This window comes from Onychostruthus taczanowskii, unplaced genomic scaffold (genome assembly GCF_017590055.1).
Source record: "Onychostruthus taczanowskii isolate IOZ18803 unplaced genomic scaffold, ASM1759005v1 scaffold56, whole genome shotgun sequence".
Classification (NCBI taxonomy): domain Eukaryota; kingdom Metazoa; phylum Chordata; class Aves; order Passeriformes; family Passeridae; genus Onychostruthus; species Onychostruthus taczanowskii.
Genome location: NW_024503235.1, coordinates 3,800,814 through 3,819,255, shown reverse-complemented (window position 1 = coordinate 3,819,255; position 18,442 = coordinate 3,800,814). Strand labels below are relative to the sequence as shown.

The following is an 18,442-nucleotide window of genomic DNA, read 5'->3' as shown; positions in this document are numbered from 1 at the left end:
GGGAGAGGGTGATGCTGTGGGAAAGGTGTTGTACAGCTGAACGTGTTTCTGAGTGATGGGACTGGCGTGTCTTGCCAAAGAAGCAGCAAGGCAGGTGAAGGTGTTAGTCCAGCCCTCACAGGCATGGGCAGGACTTGAGCTGTCGGTGCCGGGGAAGTAAATCAAACTTCAATTTTCATAACTGTATTTGCTTCCCTCTCAAAGCACTTGGATGTCGCCAACCTTAAATTAGGATTGTGATGAAATATCAAAGATTTGTTAAAACTTCAGCTCAGTGCAGGCTTGCACCACGGCTGCTAGAAGAAAATTAATGACTGTTTAATGAAGACTATCGCTTCGCAAGGTAACGAAGACTATTGCTTTCTTACGCGGCCGCTTCGGAGAAAGCTCCCCTGCCACGGCTGGGTTTGCGCCTGGAGCGAAGCGGGAGGGGCGGCACCGGCAGGGAGCAGGGCCGGGGCACGGGCGCTCCGCCCGGGGCCGCGCTCTCCTGCCACGGGAGGGGCGGCACCGGCGCTTCCCGGAGCAGGGCCGGGGCACGGGCGCGTCGCCCGGGGCCGCGGTCTCCTGCCGCGGGAGGGGCGGCACCGGCGCTTCCCGGGAGCAGGGCCGGGGCACGGGCGCGCCGCGCTCCGGCCGCGCCGAGCGCTCCGCCCGGGGCCGCCGCTCCGCCCCTGCGCTCACGTGCGGCAGCGCCGTCAGGTGACTGGGGTCGTCTGACCGGAGCCTTCCCAGCTCGCCGCCCGCCCGAGCCAATCGGCGGCGCGGAGCCTGACAGCGGCCAATCGGGGCCGGGCTGGGCCGTGCCGGGCTGGGCCGGGCGAGCAGAAGGAGGCCCCGGGACGGGCGCTGGCGGCTGCGGGGCGGCGGGCTCGGGCGGACATGGCGCTGCAGTTCGGCGGGGCGGGCGCGCCAGGCACAGCTGAGGAGCCGGCGTTGGTGGGGGGGAGCTTCGGGGCTGCGGACTCATTCCCCAAGGACTTCGGCTACGGGGAGGAGGAGGAGGAGGCGGAGCTGGAGGGAGGCCCGGGGCCCGGTGGGCCCGGGGGCGGCGCGGGCGGGCCTGGCGGCGGCGCGGGCGGGGCGGACTCCAAGCCGCGGATTCTGCTCATGGGGCTGCGGCGCAGCGGGAAGTCTTCCATCCAGAAGGTGAGGGGCAGCCGGCGGCTCCCCGCCTCTGCCTGCCGCGCTGCCTCTCCGGCGCCGAGCTGGTTCTCCCTGCTGTGCTGCTGGTCGGGCAATTTCTACTTTCTGTTGTGGGCCCGTGTGGCGAAGTTGGAGCGACGGGAGCCTCCTCCTTACAGACGTTTACTTTCCAGAATGGACTCTGATCATCTGCCCTAGAGAGGAAGGTTGTGTAGCATAGGTTGTAGCCTTTGTATTTCTTCACTTTTAAGGCTTCAAAAGGAAAAAGTGAAGACAGCGGTGTGAAATTTATCATGAGGTGGTTTTTTACGTGGTAGAGGTGTGTGGTGTTTAGCTAGTGCTTCCACTTGGGAGACTTGAGCCGTTGTTTTGCCCTTTGATGCTTTGAGAGAGACTTCTGCTTTTGTGTGAGCAGAAAGACAGCCTCTGGTTTCCTTTAGACCGAGTAAACAGAGCCACTTGTCAAGGAGGAAATACAACAGTTCCGGTGCTTTAGGTTTGTTGGTAGCTTTGTTAAGTCGCTAGTGTCTCTTAATAAAAATAAGGCAAAACTGACTTTTCATTTGCCAGGTAACTGACTAGAATTGTAGCAGTCAGAACAATCCTTGTTCCTCAGTGCAAGTTTTGTTTGCAGCCTTCCCTGTGAACTTTGCAGGTGACATTTTTATGGGAAGATGTTACTAGTGAAATGCATAAGTCTCAGCTCTAGACTTAAGGGCCTCAAATTTATTTCAGATGCAAGTGTGAAAACCTGCAGAGATTTCTAGAAAGTTTTTGTGCAGAGAAGCCTTTTTGGACATTGCAGTATAGAAGGTATGCATCTGCTTCTTTTAGCAATCTTATGCAGACTGCTTGGTGATCCAAGACTGCAGTAAACCAATGTGTTCTAAGCTGGCTTCAGCCTCTGTTAGTGAGAAATCTTTTCCATTGTGCTATGCTGAAATACAGTGGCAGACTGGACTGTTGTTGCTTTTTAGCCTTATCGGTTATTCCTCGTTATTTAGGTCAAATGCTCCCACTGTATGTGCAAAAGTACTGCTTTCACTGAAAGCCTTTTTCTAACTCTTTTAGCCATGTAAATGGTATTCGTTGTAGACTCTTATTAGAGATCTGATTGTATTACCCACTTTTGAAAAAACTGAACTCTAAAAGCTAGAGGAAGACAGGAACTCCAGATTACAGATAGATTTCAAGACATTACAAGTCTCTTTATACATGTAGCTTTTGGACTTTTTTATGGCCAGGATTGGTAGTCTTCAATTCTTTGAGGGCCTATTCCAGTAGTTGTGTAGGAAAGAAATAGTGTAATATTGAATATACAGTAAGAGGACATAGAATTTATCTTTTGCCAGTTACCAATCTTACTTAGGAATTAGAAGCTGTGATTCTGGTACCTAAGAGTTCATTGTTATGCTGCCTGAGCAAACTAATATCTTAAGAAATTTCTTATTAACAGTGTCCCTGCTTTTAAATCTCTCCAGTTCAAAAATGAGCATACCCAGACCCAGCTCTTCTGTCTGGGCACTAGCTGTTGATCCCCTTGCCAGAAAATAGGGGTATATGCAAGATAAACACTGTATTGGGGGAAGCATTGGCTTTGTGATTACCTAGAAATTTCTGTGAAAAACATGACTTATTAAATAATGTCGTGCTTCTACTGAGATCAGTATTGACAAGAGATCTCTCACAAAAGAAAAATCCACGGTCCTAGGCTCTTTTTTCCCTTTGGTCAGTTGGGTTTTCCATACTTGTGTAACCTGTGAATATTCAGTAGCAAATTGTAGGTAGATTTTGGGAATGCAGTGATTGCTTGAGGTCATAAACAAATTTCTGTGCAGACTTGCATAACTGGACTTACTGTACTGATGTAATAGGAAACTGGGAAGAGTTCAGGTGGAGAACATCAGTCTGATGAAGTGTGCTATTTTGGGAAAAAAAAGGAGGTGACAGTGTTGCTTCCCAGAGACTTACCAGCTTTAAACTGAATTTACTAATTCTGTCCTGCTCTTGTGGGAGATGCTGAGTTCCAAAAGAAATGTGGATTTCAGAATATTTTAAAACTATGCTGCAAACCTGGAAGAATGCAGTACAGCTGCTGTGTATCTAGAACTGTTCTTACTTCTCCATACAAATGTCCTGCTGTTTAAAACCTTGTTTAGACCCTGGCCTCCTAAGATGTTTGTCCCAAGGAAATAAATTCTTTCCCTTGGCCTTAAAAATCTAGGCTGAAGTATTACTTTGAACCTCACTAAACTGTACTGGGTGTGGAGGTGTTTGTCTTGCAGGTTTTTTTGACAGTTTGTTGCATCAGGTGTCTAATGGATGACTTCTGTAGCTGTATGAAACACTTGAAGAAACCAAAATTAGCAAGTTTGCAGCCCCTGTTGTGAAGTTTTTAGATGTACCAAGTGCTGTATATGAAACCTCTTTAACTTTTGCAGTCCTAGTGTATGACTGCATTGTTTGGAGTAACTTTCATACTGTTGAGTTGCATTAGCACAGAGTTCTCTGTTGACCCTGACTGGTTTTGCTACAGGCTGCTTTTGGTGGTTCTGTACAAGGAAGGGCTAAAATCCCAGTGGGGCTTTTTGAGTTCTGGCAATGGGTATGTTTATCATCCTGCAGCTAAACTGTTTTTGCCAACTAGTGTGAAATCCTTCATCCTTTCTTTAGTGAACTGTCACAGGAAGTTCCACCTACATATGAGGAATTACTTATTTACTGTGTGGATGCCTGAGCCCTGGAACAGGCTCCCCAGAGAGGGTGTGGAGTCTCCCCCACTGGAGCTACTCAAGAGCTGTCTGGATGCAATCCTGTGTCATGTGCTCTGGGATGACCCTGCCTGAGCAGGGAGGTTGGATCAGATAACCCCAGTGTGCTCCCTTCCAGTCTCACCCACTCTGTGATTCTGTGCTCAAAAGGAGGTGTTAATAGATGGCAAACTACCTAGCTGTTTGGACCTCTAAAACTGAGATGTTATTTTTGTACTCTTCTGTTGTAGCTTAGGAACCATCTGATCATGTTGTGTTTTAACACTTGTCACCAGACTAAAAATGAAGTTTCCTTTAGGAATTTCTAAGACTGGAAAGGAAAAGTTCTTAAAAGCTTGCAGTTATTTAATTAACTGGCTTTATACCAGATCTGAATATAACAGAATTTGAAAGCACTGTGCTAGCCTTGCAGGGAAAGAAAGAATAACTTGGATGTCTGCATCTTCAGCCAGTAGATTTGTTTGTGAAAATGTTTAACTGTATTCAGTTGCTTGGTTCTTTTAAGGGGTAGCTGATACAGGAAGCTGTCTATTTACCCAAAGGAAGCTATACATTTTAGAATGGGCAAACCTATTTGTAGAATTCAAGTCACAAATCTTTCACTAATTTCTTCTGATAAGGTAAAATCTAGACTATTATTTGTGTTCTTTTAACAGGTGGTGTTTCACAAAATGTCTCCCAATGAGACTCTGTTCTTGGAAAGTACCAACAAAATCTACAAGGATGATATTTCCAACAGTTCATTTGTGAACTTCCAAATATGGGATTTTCCTGGACAGATGGACTTTTTTGATCCAACATTTGATTATGAGATGATCTTCAGAGGAACAGGTGCTCTAATATATGTTATTGATGCCCAGGTAAATACAAATCACGAGGAAGTTTTCATTTTGCTTTTTGTGTGAAAGGAATGATCGAGAGGCCAGTAATTTATATTTTTAGATAAGTTCATAAGACTTCTGCTGTGTATGAAGAGATGCATTGGCAGTCTGACTTCTAGTGTGTGGTTTTGTTTTGGTGAAGTGACTGAACGTATGCTGCTGGTGGAGAGAGTGGAAAAGGGCTTCTACTCTGAGCTTACCTGTTCTGCAATAATAGGGAGAACCTGCTTGGCTAAATGGTCTGAATTGTCCCTTTTTTCTGCTCTGGAGTTCATTAATAACAGCACACTTCTGACCTCAGTTTCTAGTGTTGGTGCTGCTGGGTATCTGGTAGCTTCTAATCATCCAAGGAATTGCACCCTGGCAGGTTTCCTGGTTATTAGGACCATCTTGGAGATCTCTGCTGCCTTGTGCTGGAGTTGAAGTGTAACCCCCTTTTGTTCTGAAGTCTGCTTTTGTGTAGTTGAGCCTTTTATAGCTAATGAAACTTAATTGACATAAAGAGTCTAAGCTGCTTGGATTTATGACACATCAAGGTATTCTCTTGTCCCATACTTCTATTTAGTTACAGAAGCGAAGTTCTTGCACTGAAATATTTTGTCTTTGTGCAGAATGGAATAGTTATCAGGCAGAAACTTTGCCATTCATTCCTGTCAAAACTGATTTACAGGATGACTACATGGAAGCTTTAACAAGACTCCACATTACAGTTTCAAAAGCCTACAAGGTCAACCCAGAAATGAACTTTGAAGTTTTTATTCATAAAGTTGATGGTTTATCAGATGACCATAAAATAGAAACTCAGAGGGATATTCATCAAAGGGCTAATGATGATCTTACAGATGCTGGGCTTGAAAAACTTCACCTTAGGTGAGTTAAAGACTCTGGCATATGTGATTCATACTGTTGCTGATATGCATACAGATTAAAGGCTTGTAGATGTCATACTGGAACAGCTGGAGCAAGGTCTGGGTAGTTTCTTAATATTGAACCAACTTGTGTTACTAAGATACACTGCTGAATTTATGCACAAGCCTCAGCTGTTAGGCACACTAAAAAAGAGGCAGGCTACTGTATCAGATTTATAAATCAACAAATTTATCCCTGCTCAGTGATAATTGAATGTCTTTCAGTGTAACAGATTTGTAACAGATTTGTTCATGTGGGCTAGAGGGGCAGGGAAAAGAGAGGGAACCTCTCTGCCTTTGAGTCCTGGCTTGCACTGACTTCTCCCTGTAATTAGTGTGATTGGTTCTAAAAGCTTAGTCTGTTACTTGAGATTTGGCTCACTTTTAAGGTATCTTCTACAGACACCTTTAAAGCAAGCTATCTTTTCCCTGGTTTTGTTGTCCTTTTGAATCTTGTGGAGCCAGTATCTGTCAATGTTAATGTGAAAGTGGAAGGCCAGGAATGGGACTGGAAGAAATCTGATTAAGCATTTTTACACCTTTGTGATAAGCATTCTGTGGGTGAAGTGTGTTCTAACAATGTTCAGATTTTTATCTTTGGTCTCCCATCTCTCAAGGATGGGGAAAATCTGTTTCACGTGTACTCCAGCTGCTCAGACCTTTGATTCTTTGTGCAATGTCCAGACACATTTGTGGTAAAGGCATCCCAGGCAGAAGTAGCAGGCCTGAATGTTAGGAAATGTAACTTTAACATTTCTATTACAATTCTGAAATACTCCTGAATCTTCTTTTTTCTTTCTTTGCCCTTCCTCCTCATCTCAGCTTTTATTTGACCAGTATCTATGACCATTCAATATTTGAAGCCTTCAGTAAAGTGGTACAGAAGCTCATTCCACAACTGCCAACTCTGGAAAATCTACTTAATATCTTCATATCAGTAAGTGTTCATCTAACAGAACTTTGAATGAAATGCCCAGCATGGTAAAGCAAAATCTTTTGCTAAAGATTGCTGGCTAGATCTGCCCTAGAGAGATTTGGGTGGCACTCATGTAGGTGTACTCTGGTGACCTGGTTTTCTATATTAAAAGCTCTTTACCACAGCTAAATTGTACTGGTGTGTGCTTTGTGGGCTTTCTCTAAATATTGACAAAGTGTATTTTGCCTGGTTATAACAGCTGATGGAGTTTTCCTGTCAGCAAGGTGTACTGATTACTTTGCTAAGGCACTTAGTAGTCTAATGTGCTGGCCAGAGACTTTTTTGATAATATGAACTTGGCCTCAGACTTAGCTGTCTGTTTCATATGACCTGTGGGACTTTCCCCCTTATTCTTTCAGTGTTTGTGTTTCTTATGGAATTAGTGTCATAGAAATTTCCTGCTCTATACTTTTAATTAAATAAAATATCACCCTAGAGACAAGACCATCTCATTTAAGTTGTCTGTGAGGCTGTTGCAGGCATTTGGACAACAAAGAAAAAAACATTTATATCCAGGAGGAGCTGGACACTTAGACATGTCACCCCATGCTACCATATAATGCTTGTTTGGTAGAGGACTGTTTGTAATAACCAGTGGATAAAGGGTATGTTGACCTTGCCCAGTGCCATGAGGATGTGGAGGGTCATCTTGATGCCAGAAAGATTGTCTGGATGTCCTCAGGACACTGTCCTGGGTATTCAGACTAGCTAGGAAGAGATAAGGAATGCTTTTGGTGCATAAATAGAAAAGAAGCTTTGCCAGTAGTGTCTGTGTGACAAATTGAACCATAGAGGCTTCTGAACTTTGTGTGAGCACGTGCACTTTACTAAAGTGCTCAGTTACTAATGGCATTGTGCTTTTCTGTAATTAAAAAGTTCTGAAGTTAAAAATCCATGGAAAGTACCACATTATGACTCACTGACTTAGTTGCTCTGCATGTTAAACTGCATGGCAAATGCTTCATGCAGAAACTGCCAAGATACTACAAGCATAAAATTTAAGAGTCAGCACACTGCTATGAAATATCTCATCTCTGAGCTCCAGTCCCTTAGGAGGATATGAATTGTGGCTCTTCTGGAGTTAATAGAAACACAGAAGGGGTAAATTGCTGAATATGGATTCTGGGAGCATAGTAAAATGTAACCTTAATAACAATTAGTTAAATAATAAACTAAAAAGAATTGTAACAGAGTCCACAGTTTTATTTTTGTCAGCTATGTGATGTTGATATGTACTCTAGCAACAAGGGTATTGTGTTTGTAAAGTAAATGCTGTAAATCTTGAATCTGTCTTAGACCTCCTAATTGCCTATGTTTAAACCATCTTCTGCTACTAAAATGTGAAAATGTATGAATTCTACTTGAGATTATAAAAGTGCAGTTATTTTAAAAATTAATCCAAATTCTTTCTCTTTCTGAAGAATTCAGGCATTGAAAAAGCCTTTCTCTTCGATGTAGTCAGCAAAATCTACATTGCAACAGACAGTTCTCCTGTGGACATGCAGTCATATGAGTTGTGCTGTGACATGATTGATGTAGTGATAGATGTTTCCTGTATATATGGGTAAGTGATGAATACTTTTAGGAAAAAAAAGTCCTCAGAATGTGTAGAATAGGTTACAAACTGTGCAACTGGTGCTGGCTTTGTCAGGCAGCAAAGTGTGCTTTAGAGCACATTGGTTCTGTGAGTAACTAAAATAAATCCAAATTATTTGGCAGCATTTATACTTGGTTTGTTTCCCTCCACTTGTGGCCCTAGACAGCTATCTGACATTTGTGGAAACTGTGTTTCATGTAAAATCTGAATACTGCTGTGTCTTGTTTGGCATGGTGGAGCAAGTACATAAATACCTGCAAATAATTGGGCTCAATAGCATGCCATAAGTGTAACTTGCAGTGACTTTGTTGAGACTTGCTGCAGTCTGAACAGAATAACATTTGTGAGGTCAGCTCATCTGCTGCTGACTTTCTATGAGGGATGCATATAGTGCTGATATCTCATGATTTACAGCAGAGTTATTCTTCCCACTGGACTTGAGAAGTGGCAACTTAACTGGTTCTGAAAAACTGGTATCTTAGAACTGTGATTGTAGCCTGGAAAATGCAGTGCTACCAAGAAAATACTACAGCATTTCATGGTCTGTCTCCTGATGGGTTGATCCAGGGCTGTGTGACTGTTTGGTTTGGGGTTTTTTTCAGGAGTGCTTAGAAGTAACTTGCAATACATCATTTGCATCTATAGTAATTTGACTAATACTAACAACTTGAAGCTAGAAAACAGCATGTTCATCTCTTCTTGTAAGTGGAGGCTGGTGTAGCTTAAGACTAAAAAGTGTCCTGCTCCATGTTGCATCCTCTGCCCCAGCCTCACAAAGGAATCCTTTGTATTCATGTACCAAAAGTAATTTCACTGAGATGTTACTACAGACATCAAAAGAATGCATGCTGGTAGCTTGCTCTTAACTGCTCATCTGTGATAGGTAGTATCTAATGAAGGCCTCTGCCCTGTTTAGATCTGGTTTTCCTGAGAAACTGGAGGTCTGATAATGGTCTTACTCACTGGTAATATTAACCTGCATTGCAGGTTCTCCATTTGCTTAGTTCAGTATGAGTAATATTCTTCTAGCTGCATTTAACAGCTGTTTGTCTTGGAAGCTACATGTGCATGCCTATTAGATTGTGCCTTGGGTTAACTTGTTCTCTTTTAGGTTAAAAGAAGATGGCACTGGAAGTGCTTATGATAAAGAGTCAATGGCAATTATCAAGCTCAATAACACAACAGTCCTGTACTTAAAGGAAGTAACAAAGTTTTTGGCATTAGTTTGCATTCTTAGGGAAGAGAGTTTTGAGCGCAAAGGTAAGAACTTCCCTGCCATTGAACAGCCTTTATCTAATATTTTTTATCAGCTGTAAAATATTAATATGACTTTACAAGTCACCTTGATTTGTGTAGTTTCTTCTAGAAGGAAATTTTTATTTTTTGGAGATAGATATAATGAGGTTGTATTTTTAAATTTGTGAATCACCGCTTTAATCACTGTCCTCCTGCCAAAATGACTTGTGTAGCTAACACAAGCTCTGTCTCTACCATCTGTTCTAGTGGGATCACTAGTATGGAGCAATGGGCCTCTTACCTACTCTTTGCTCATGAATATACACTTTGCATTCCAAATAAGTACCTTTTTTTTTTTCAAAAAAAGGAGTCCAAATAAATACTAACATCAGTAAAACTTTGTTAAATCTTCTGAGTCCAAATTTATACTAAATAAGTAGCAAAATACCTATTGGTTAGATTTGATATCGATTTTGAAGCTCTGTTTACATAAATATGCCAATCTGAGCACAGTTTTTCCTCTCCTTGACAGGTTTGATAGACTACAATTTCCACTGCTTCCGCAAAGCCATTCATGAAGTTTTTGAAGTAGGTGTTGCCTCCCACAGGATCTGCAACCATCAATCAAGCACCTCAAATATGAAAGCAGTGACTCACAATGGCACACCTAGGAATGCAGTCTAGAGGAAAGCTAAAGACCTTGGATAGACTTGTCAGCTCTTCACTCCAAAGTTTTGTGGAACAAGAGAAGAGTAGTCTGAAAGCCTGAAGTATGTTTCAGAGAAGAGTGGTCCTAACTGTGGAGCAGCAGATTGTAACTCATGTTGGGCAACTGAGACTACTGTGAAAATACTTGAGGCCAGTGGAGTTAGAAATGCCAGTTTGAAATCAGCTGTATTGCAAATGCAGTAGGTTTTCAGTTTGGAGTCCTCTTTTAACAGTCTGTGTCTGACTGATTGCCTGGTCAAAACTTACAAACAATTGAGTTGGGTTTTGTGTGAAACACTGAACAGTCACTTGCTTAACATTTTAAATTTTTTTTAAATTAATCTGTAGAATATCCTCTTTTGCTTAAGTTTACCTCCTGTCATGCAAAAACAAAATTGGTGTTATTAAGGCTTGTGAAACTCAAGCTTTTTGCTTGCTGAGGCTGGTCTCAAATCATTCCATTAAGTAGTTCTTGTTCTTGCTGGTGTGCTCATAGTTCTCATGAATTCTGTGCTTGTTAAGTGGATGCAAGATAGAGAGCTCTGTTCTAGTGATCATGTGTTTGTTTAGAGAACTGACCTGGAGCTTCATTTTAAGAGATAGTGATACTTTGCTTTCAGACCACACTTCTTGGTATGTCTCCTTTGATGGAAGGGAAGGATTAAAATCAGAAATAAACTACCTGCTCTCTTTTGCAAAAACATGGATGTCATAAATCTGTGTGATTAATCCTATTCATGAAACAACTGCATGGCTAACTAAACTGAAATGTCTGCCATCTGTTGGAATAAAGCAGCCACTTTCAGCTATTCCCAAGCAAAGAAATTACAAAGTTACTGACTTTTGATGGTGGATCTTTCTCCACTCTCTGACTGATAATCAAGACAATTCCTAGCAAAATGTCTGAGGGTGTTGTCTGTGCATGGCAATTAAGTTCACTGTGCCATAATTTACTAATAGTACTGGACTTTGAAAGTACATTGTTTCTGTACTATGACAAACACCCTCTTGTTTGTCGCTGTGCAATCTGACTAAAATAGTGTTTTTTCTGATTTTGTGAATTCTGCTGACTTTCATACTATGGGCAGTATATGTGAATTCTTTAATTTATTGGTATTAGTACTGCAGATGTCATTCTGTACACCAGCCTTGCTGTGCAGGAGGCCCAGCCACTGGCCCATAGAGACCTTGCCTCCTTTTACCTGTCCCTATGTGTGTATAGGTGTTGCAAAGCCATTGGACCAACTATACAAGTCCCACTATAAAAGTTTCTGCAAGAAGAACTAATTGAAGTGATTTCTGCAGCTGGTGTATTTATGTGGTCAGAAATAACCATGGGACTGCTTCTGTGCTTATAGAATGAACTTCCATTGATATATATAAAAATGAATATACATGCATTAACATTGGGGTGTATGCACATACTGTGTAAATGTTTCTTTTTTTTTTTACAGCAGGAAACTGGAATTCAAGTGCTCTAGGTCTATTCTCTTAAATCTAGGCTGAGCCCCCTTTTGCTAATGGAACTACAGAGCTTTTTTTGAGGGAGTACAGCGGGCTCTTAAGATTGGGTTTTGTAGTTTGCAAGCACTATCACAGTTCAGATTCTGAAGGTAAGAGGAGAAGTAATTGGCAAAATAACAGGAAGAAAGAATCCCCATTTGTGCAGTGAGTTTTCCATGTTCTAAGTACCTGCATATGTTCTCTTTCTTTTCACCACTACAAGATTTTGTGCTAATAAAATGAAAAAAAAAAAAAAAAAGTCAAACTGTAACACTTGTTTCTGCTTGTCTTTATGGACAGAAGTCTGTAAAGGCCTGTGTGGTTAAGCAAAGTTTTTAAAGCCATGTTATCTTTATGGTATACTTAAAAAAATTAAATACTACATTCCCATTTAGTCAGCCTTAGCTTTCATTTTAATTAAAAACTGTTTCAGAACTAAGCTCTGAAAGTTTAATTTGTCTCTACTAAGGAGTACCGTATTTCTTCAGTTTACTGAACTAAGATGCTGTTATACAAGGAGAGTCTTAATAACCTGTGACTGCTTTACTCAGACAGCTTTTGGCTTCTGAAAATTTTATGGTGCCAAAGAGGAGGAAGGATAGGAATTAGGCTTTATTTTCTTCCTTGGGCAGGAACTTGTCTCTCCTTCCTGTGCTGACTTGCTGCAGGGAGAGATGCTATTAGAGAAAAGGGAAGGCAGTATCACAGTATCTCCAATAAAAACATTGAACTTGTAGAGGAAACCATCAATTGGGGCTTCACTTTTCTGCCTTTTTTTTCCCCTTTTTCCTCCTCTGAACCTGCAGTGGTGTGGATGTTCTTCAGTCTTTTTTTGCAAACAACTGAGGACCTGTGATCTTAAGGAAAAGAGTGGTGTTGACAGGGGAGGGCATAGGCAAAATGTTAACCCATCTGCTGAGAGAAGAAATAAAATTTCTTTCTGTTGAAGACTAAAGCAATCCCTTGCAAGGTACCTCTCAACGTTTGCATTGTTGGGCACTGGGGCGTTGCTGATGACTGACTGAATTTCCTGTTGTTAATTATGCCAGCTGTAGCACAGGGGAGGGATGGAGGGAAAGGCCAAGCCTGGACGAGGGGCAGAGCAATCAAAGGTGGTATCACTGCTGCTCTGAAGGTGTAATACACCTACCTTCAGCTGGAAGACAGAGCCAAAAATCCCTCCTCACTGTGAAAAACGACAGCCACTTGTTTTTAGAATTTTAAAAGTTTAATAGTAATAAAATGATTATTAAAATAGTAATATAATTAGAGTAATAAAAATTTGGACAATTAGGGTTAGGACAATATGAGACAATAAAAACAAAGAGTTATGGACAGTCCGGGTACCTCTTTCTGGGCAAAATAAGCCTGAAAAAGGATCCACGTTAACAGAGGATTAACCCTTAAATACCATAGCCTGTTGCATATTCATACACCTCATACATGATGCATAAATTCCATTCAAACAAAGAATTCTGTCTGGTCAGTGTCAGCTTCTTCCTCTTAATTCTAACAGTGTCTTCAGGGCTGAGCAAGGCAGGAAGAAGTTCGTTTCTTTCGATAATGGAGCAATAAATTCTCTTTCTCTGAAGGATTTAGGTGTCCTGTGGCTGCTGTCTGGTGCGGTTACCCCATTCCTTTCTTTAAAAAAATATCCCACATACATAGTTTCTATTTTAACTACGAAAGTTACATTTTACCTACAAACTACTTTTACCATACTATTAAAATACTAATACAACGCTACTAATCAATACAACACAATACATTTAGCAAATACCTGCGTAGAGCCATGTAATAGCACTTTTCACACTCTGTATCTCGCGGAGCGTGGGGCAGCTCAGCTGGGCTGGGAGCGCCTCCGGAGCGCCCCGAGCCCCGCGGGGCCGGAGCGGAGTTCAGCCCGGCCTCTGCCGCCGCCGTGCCCGCTCGGGGCGGGCTCGGGGCGGGCTCAGCACCGGCGATCCTCGGCGGCGATCCTCGGCCGTCGCTCGGCGGTGAAACGCCCGCGGGAGCTGCGGGCAGTCCTGCCGCGGAGCCGGGGCCCGGGCCGCGCCGTCCGGCCCGGGCAGTGCGCGGTGCTGGGGCCGGAGCGACCTGGGTGTGCGTGGTCTAGTCACGTTTAGGGAAGGTTTTGCGTTACAGCGGGATTCCTGTGTGTGCGTGGTCTCTTCTCTTTAGGGAAGATTTTGTGTTATAGCAGGATGCCTGTGTGTGCCTGGTTTTTCTCATTTAGGGAAGATTTTGTGTTATAGCGGGACGCCTGTGTGTGCGTGGGCTTTTCACATTTAGGGAAGATTTTGTGTTGTAGTGGGATTCTTGTGTGTGCGTGGTCTCTTCTCTTTAGGGAAGATTTTGTGTTATAGCGGGGCGCCTGTGTGTGCGTGGGCTTTTCACATTTAGGGAAGATTTTGTGTTATAGCAGGATGCCTGTGTGTGTGCCTGGTTCTTTCACATTTAGGAAAAGTTTTGTGTTATAGTGGGATGCCTGTGTGTGCGTGGTCTCTTCTCATTTAGCGAAGATTTTTGTTCCCTTTGGTGCAGAATAGCTGGACACCTGTGTGTGCGTGGTCTTTTCTCATTTAGGGAAGATTTTGTGTTATAGCAGGATGCCTGTGTGTGCGTAGTTTTTCTCGTTTAGAGAAGATTTTGTGTTACAGTGGGATTCCTGTGTGTATGTGGGCTTTTCACATTTAGGAAAAGTTTTGTGTTATAGTGGGATGCCTGTGTGTGCATGATCTCTTCCATTTAGGGAAGATTTTGTGTTATAGCGGGACGCCTGTGTGTGCGTGGGCTTTTCCCATTTAGGGAAGATTTTGTGTTATAGCGGGACGCCTGTGTGTGCGTGGGCTTTTCCCATTTAGGGAAGATTTTGTGTTATAGCGGGACGCCTGTGTGTGCGTGGGCTTTTCCCATTTAGGGAAGATTTTGTGTTATAGCGGGACGCCTGTGTGTGCGTGGGCTTTTCCCATTTAGGGAAGATTTTGTGTTATAGCGGGACGCCTGTGTGTGCGTGGGCTTTTCCCATTTAGGGAAGATTTTGTGTTATAGCGGGACGCCTGTGTGTGCGTGGGCTTTTCCCATTTAGGGAAGATTTTGTGTTATAGCGGGACGCCTGTGTGTGCGTGGGCTTTTCCCATTTAGGGAAGATTTTGTGTTATAGCGGGACGCCTGTGTGTGCGTGGGCTTTTCCCATTTAGGGAAGATTTTGTGTTATAGCGGGACGCCTGTGTGTGCGTGGGCTTTTCCCATTTAGGGAAGATTTTGTGTTATAGCGGGACGCCTGTGTGTGCGTGGGCTTTTCCCATTTAGGGAAGATTTTGTGTTATAGCAGGATGCCTGTGTGTGTGCCTGGTTCTTTCACATTTAGGAAAAGTTTTGTGTTATAGCGGGATGCCTGTATGTGCATGGTCTTTTCACATTTAGCGAAGATTTTTGTTCCCTTTGGGGCAGAATAGCTGGACGCCTGTGTGTTGTTGGTCTTTTCTCATTTAGGGAAGATTTTGTGTTGTAGCAGGATTCCTGTGTGTGCGTAGTTTTTCTCGTTTAGAGAAGATTTTGTGTTATAGCAGGATGCCTGTATGTGCATGGTCTTTTCACATTTAGCGAAGATTTTTGTTCCCTTTGGTGCAGAATAGCTGGACACCTGTGTGTGCGTGGTCTTTTCTCATTTAGGGAAGATTTTGTTTTATAGCAGGATTCCTGTGTGTGAGTAGTTTTTCTCGTTTAGAGAAAATTTTGTGTTCCCTTTGGTTCCCTTTGGGTTTGAGTTTTGGGCTTGGAGCAGCCGCTCGCGGCAGACGGCGCTCTGGTAACGCGTCTGCAAGAAGGTTTAAAAAATGCGATTCCACTGACTCCTGCTGCTGTGCCTATGGCCATCGTCTCCCTTCCTGTCCTTTTCTTGCTATGCTTTGCACTCCCAGCACAGTTTTTTACCCTGATAGTTGTGGAAACAGGTAGCAGGAGAAACATAGCCTTCAAAAACGGAGTTCTAGAGGCGCCTTTTCTGAATGCTGGCGTTTTTTGAGGTTTACATTTACATTTACAAAAATCTCTTGTGCTGTCTGTGTAAACAAGCTGGAAGCTGGACTTCATGGGATACTAATTAAGTTTGCTTATGATGTTAAATTTGGAGGAGATGTCAACTCCCTCGAAGGTGGAGGCCCTGCAGCAAGACCGTGACAAATTAGAGGGTGGGGCAATCACCGATTTGTGAAATGCAAGTGTTGGATTTTGCAGCTGGGACGGGTCACCCTGGACACATCTGGGGAACAGGAGGCTGAAGGGTGTCACGGAAAGTGAAAGGAGCTGTCTCATGTATGGTTAAATCTGTAATTATCTAACAAAGTGTTCTTAAAGCCTTTTACCCTATGACATAACAAAGATAAAGGGAATGATGTTAATTCCCTGGATTTATGTCACTTAGGGGCAAATAAAAGAGAAGCTATTGCAGTCTGTCCACACCTTGCTTGACTTTGATTTTTACAATCAAGTTTCTATTGTTGATGTTGTGCCCATCCCTGTCTCTCATCACTAATCTCCCCACCCCCAGATATCTTTTGGGCTGCTAACTGATTATTCTTTATCTGAAATCTGTCAGAGAAAGTCAAAGAGGAAATATGTTAAAATACCAAGTAATATTAAACTGCCTGGTGGATAAAAGTAGTGTTGATCCGTGTCATTCTTTCTGGCTTGCAGTGAGTGAATTGGTTATTCAGTGCTCCCCTGTGATTTAAAGACAGTTTATCTTTCATGCCCTCTAGATGGCTGTCTTGTTCTCTTTGAGAGAATATTACACAGTCTGATAGAGCTGTAAGGCAAAAGTTTATCTAATTAGTCTCAGTTTTCACACATTTGTGTATTTGCAATGTACTTTAATGTTTATGAATAAAAATTATGGTATGTGACTTGAAAACCTGTGAACCACTGTCAGCTGATGTGCCTTCTGTTTCTGGGCCAGAGGTGGGTAAGTCCTAACTTGTTTAAGAGAATTGAAAGTAATTCCTAATAAACTTCCATTATATCAAAAAGCTGCTAATTTATTGCACAAGAAAACTTATGTAAATGATAATATAATTGCCAAACAACAGCTCAGTGTGGAGTGAAAATTTCCTGAGGTTTTCAATTCTTCCTTGTTAAAAAACAAAACAAAACAAAAAAAAAAAACCCTAAAATTTTTGGTTCTTGAAGTCCTTCATTTATTTTGTTGTGCAGTGCAGGAAGGAGCAAGTACAATGTTTGCTATTCAGCTGACATCATTACCTGTAAGTAAAAAATCAATGTAGAATGGGACCTGGTATTTCCTGTGTGTAAAGTCCAGAGGGACATAAGGATCTATTGCCCAGTTTTCTGAATCTGTGATTGTCTGGTTTGAAAGACAGGTGTCTGCCAAGGAAGGCAGTAACCTCCCTTGGAATGGAGAACAGGAGCCTCTTCCCTCCTAATTATTATAACTTAGAAATTGTGAAAAACACGTTCACTGTCCTGTGAAAATTTAAAAAGTTTAATAAAGGACAATAGGAGACAAAAACCATAGAGCAAAAGATGTTCCAGCTGGGTGTGTCTTTGCCTCAGCCAAGAGCACACTTGCAATTTTGAAACACTCTTTAGATACAATTTTTTTCCCATCAACCTGTTACATATTCATAAACTTTATGCATAGTAAACTTTTCCCCAAACTAGTTTACGTGTTCCAAGAGCTGTTTAGCATGGCTCCTCCTCGGTTCCACCTTTTTAGAGCGTGCACATTCCTAGGCTGTGGTTTTAGTCCTTTTTCATCATCACCTCCAGTTTGGGCCTGGCCCTCGCTGCCTTCAGACGGTGAGTGCTGATGTTGGCACATCTGTACAGTGTCCATGATCATCCTGTGTTCCTTGGGTGTGATCCCATCCCAGCCGGCACTTTAATACAAACACACTTACATCAGCTATTTCACTACTACGTCTAAGCTTAGTTGTGCTGGGTTGACTGGTTGAAAAGAGTTTTTTCCACTTTTCTCCAAGGAGGTATTTTTTCCTGAACTGGTTGGAGGAGGGGCCAATTGAATCTGCTTTTCTAGAGGAACCCCTCTGGGGGTTCTTTCCCAAACTTGCCCTGAACTAGGACATCAATTAACAACAGAAATAAAAACACTATCTTTATAACAAAGTTATTTTAACACCACCCATATAGAATCCATTTTAATATTCATGAAAACCAATATCATAATATCTATCTCTAGTATAATATCTATATCATGTCTATATTATAATATAATATGCATCTATAATATGTAATAATATGTTTCTACACATACAATAATATGTATAATAATATGTATCTATATATAATCCAGATATAGTATACAATATTGTAATATGTATCTATGTATGTATATAGATATGTAATTATAATATGTGTATATATGTATAATTATATAATAATATATTACATATTTTTGTATATACACATAATATGTATCTATAATATATAATAATATCCATCTATACATACAATAATATGTATAATAATATGTATATATATATTATATATATTCTATTAGAATAGAATTAGTATAGATGTATATAGATATGTAATTATAATATGTATACATGTATAATTGTATAATATATATTACATATTATATATATCCCCGGAGCAGACCGTGAGGGTCCTTCCCAGCGGGGTCGGGGTTAAGGAGCTCGCAGCTCCCGCCGCTCCGGGCAGAGCCCCCGGGA

General features: G+C 41.9%; 1 protein-coding gene across 1 annotated transcript; it reads left to right on the top strand.

Annotated features, from left to right (window-relative positions):
• The first annotated feature begins 557 nt into the window (after positions 1-557).
• RRAGC (Ras related GTP binding C) lies at positions 558-11,985 on the top strand. The gene is made up of 7 exons (XM_041417550.1): positions 558-1,149; positions 4,574-4,777; positions 5,469-5,668; positions 6,529-6,643; positions 8,104-8,246; positions 9,391-9,539; positions 10,048-11,985. The coding sequence occupies exons 1-7, from the start codon at positions 883-885 to the stop codon at positions 10,197-10,199; spliced, it is 1,230 nt and encodes a 409-aa protein (XP_041273484.1). The 5' UTR covers positions 558-882; the 3' UTR covers positions 10,200-11,985.
• Positions 11,986-18,442: the final 6,457 nt, after the last annotated feature.

What these genes read in the sequence shown, in the direction of transcription:
- RRAGC (XM_041417550.1), top strand. Translation starts at nt 883, where the DNA reads ATGGCGCTGCAGTTCGGCGGGGCGGGCGCGCCAGGCACAGCTGAGGAG. An exon ending in GGAAGTCTTCCATCCAGAAG is followed by an intron (nt 1,150 to 4,573) that starts GTGAGGGGCAGC and finishes TTCTTTTAACAG; the next exon opens with GTGGTGTTTCACAAAATGTC. An exon ending in GATGTTTCCTGTATATATGG is followed by an intron (nt 8,247 to 9,390) that starts GTAAGTGATGAA and finishes GTTCTCTTTTAG; the next exon opens with GTTAAAAGAAGATGGCACTG.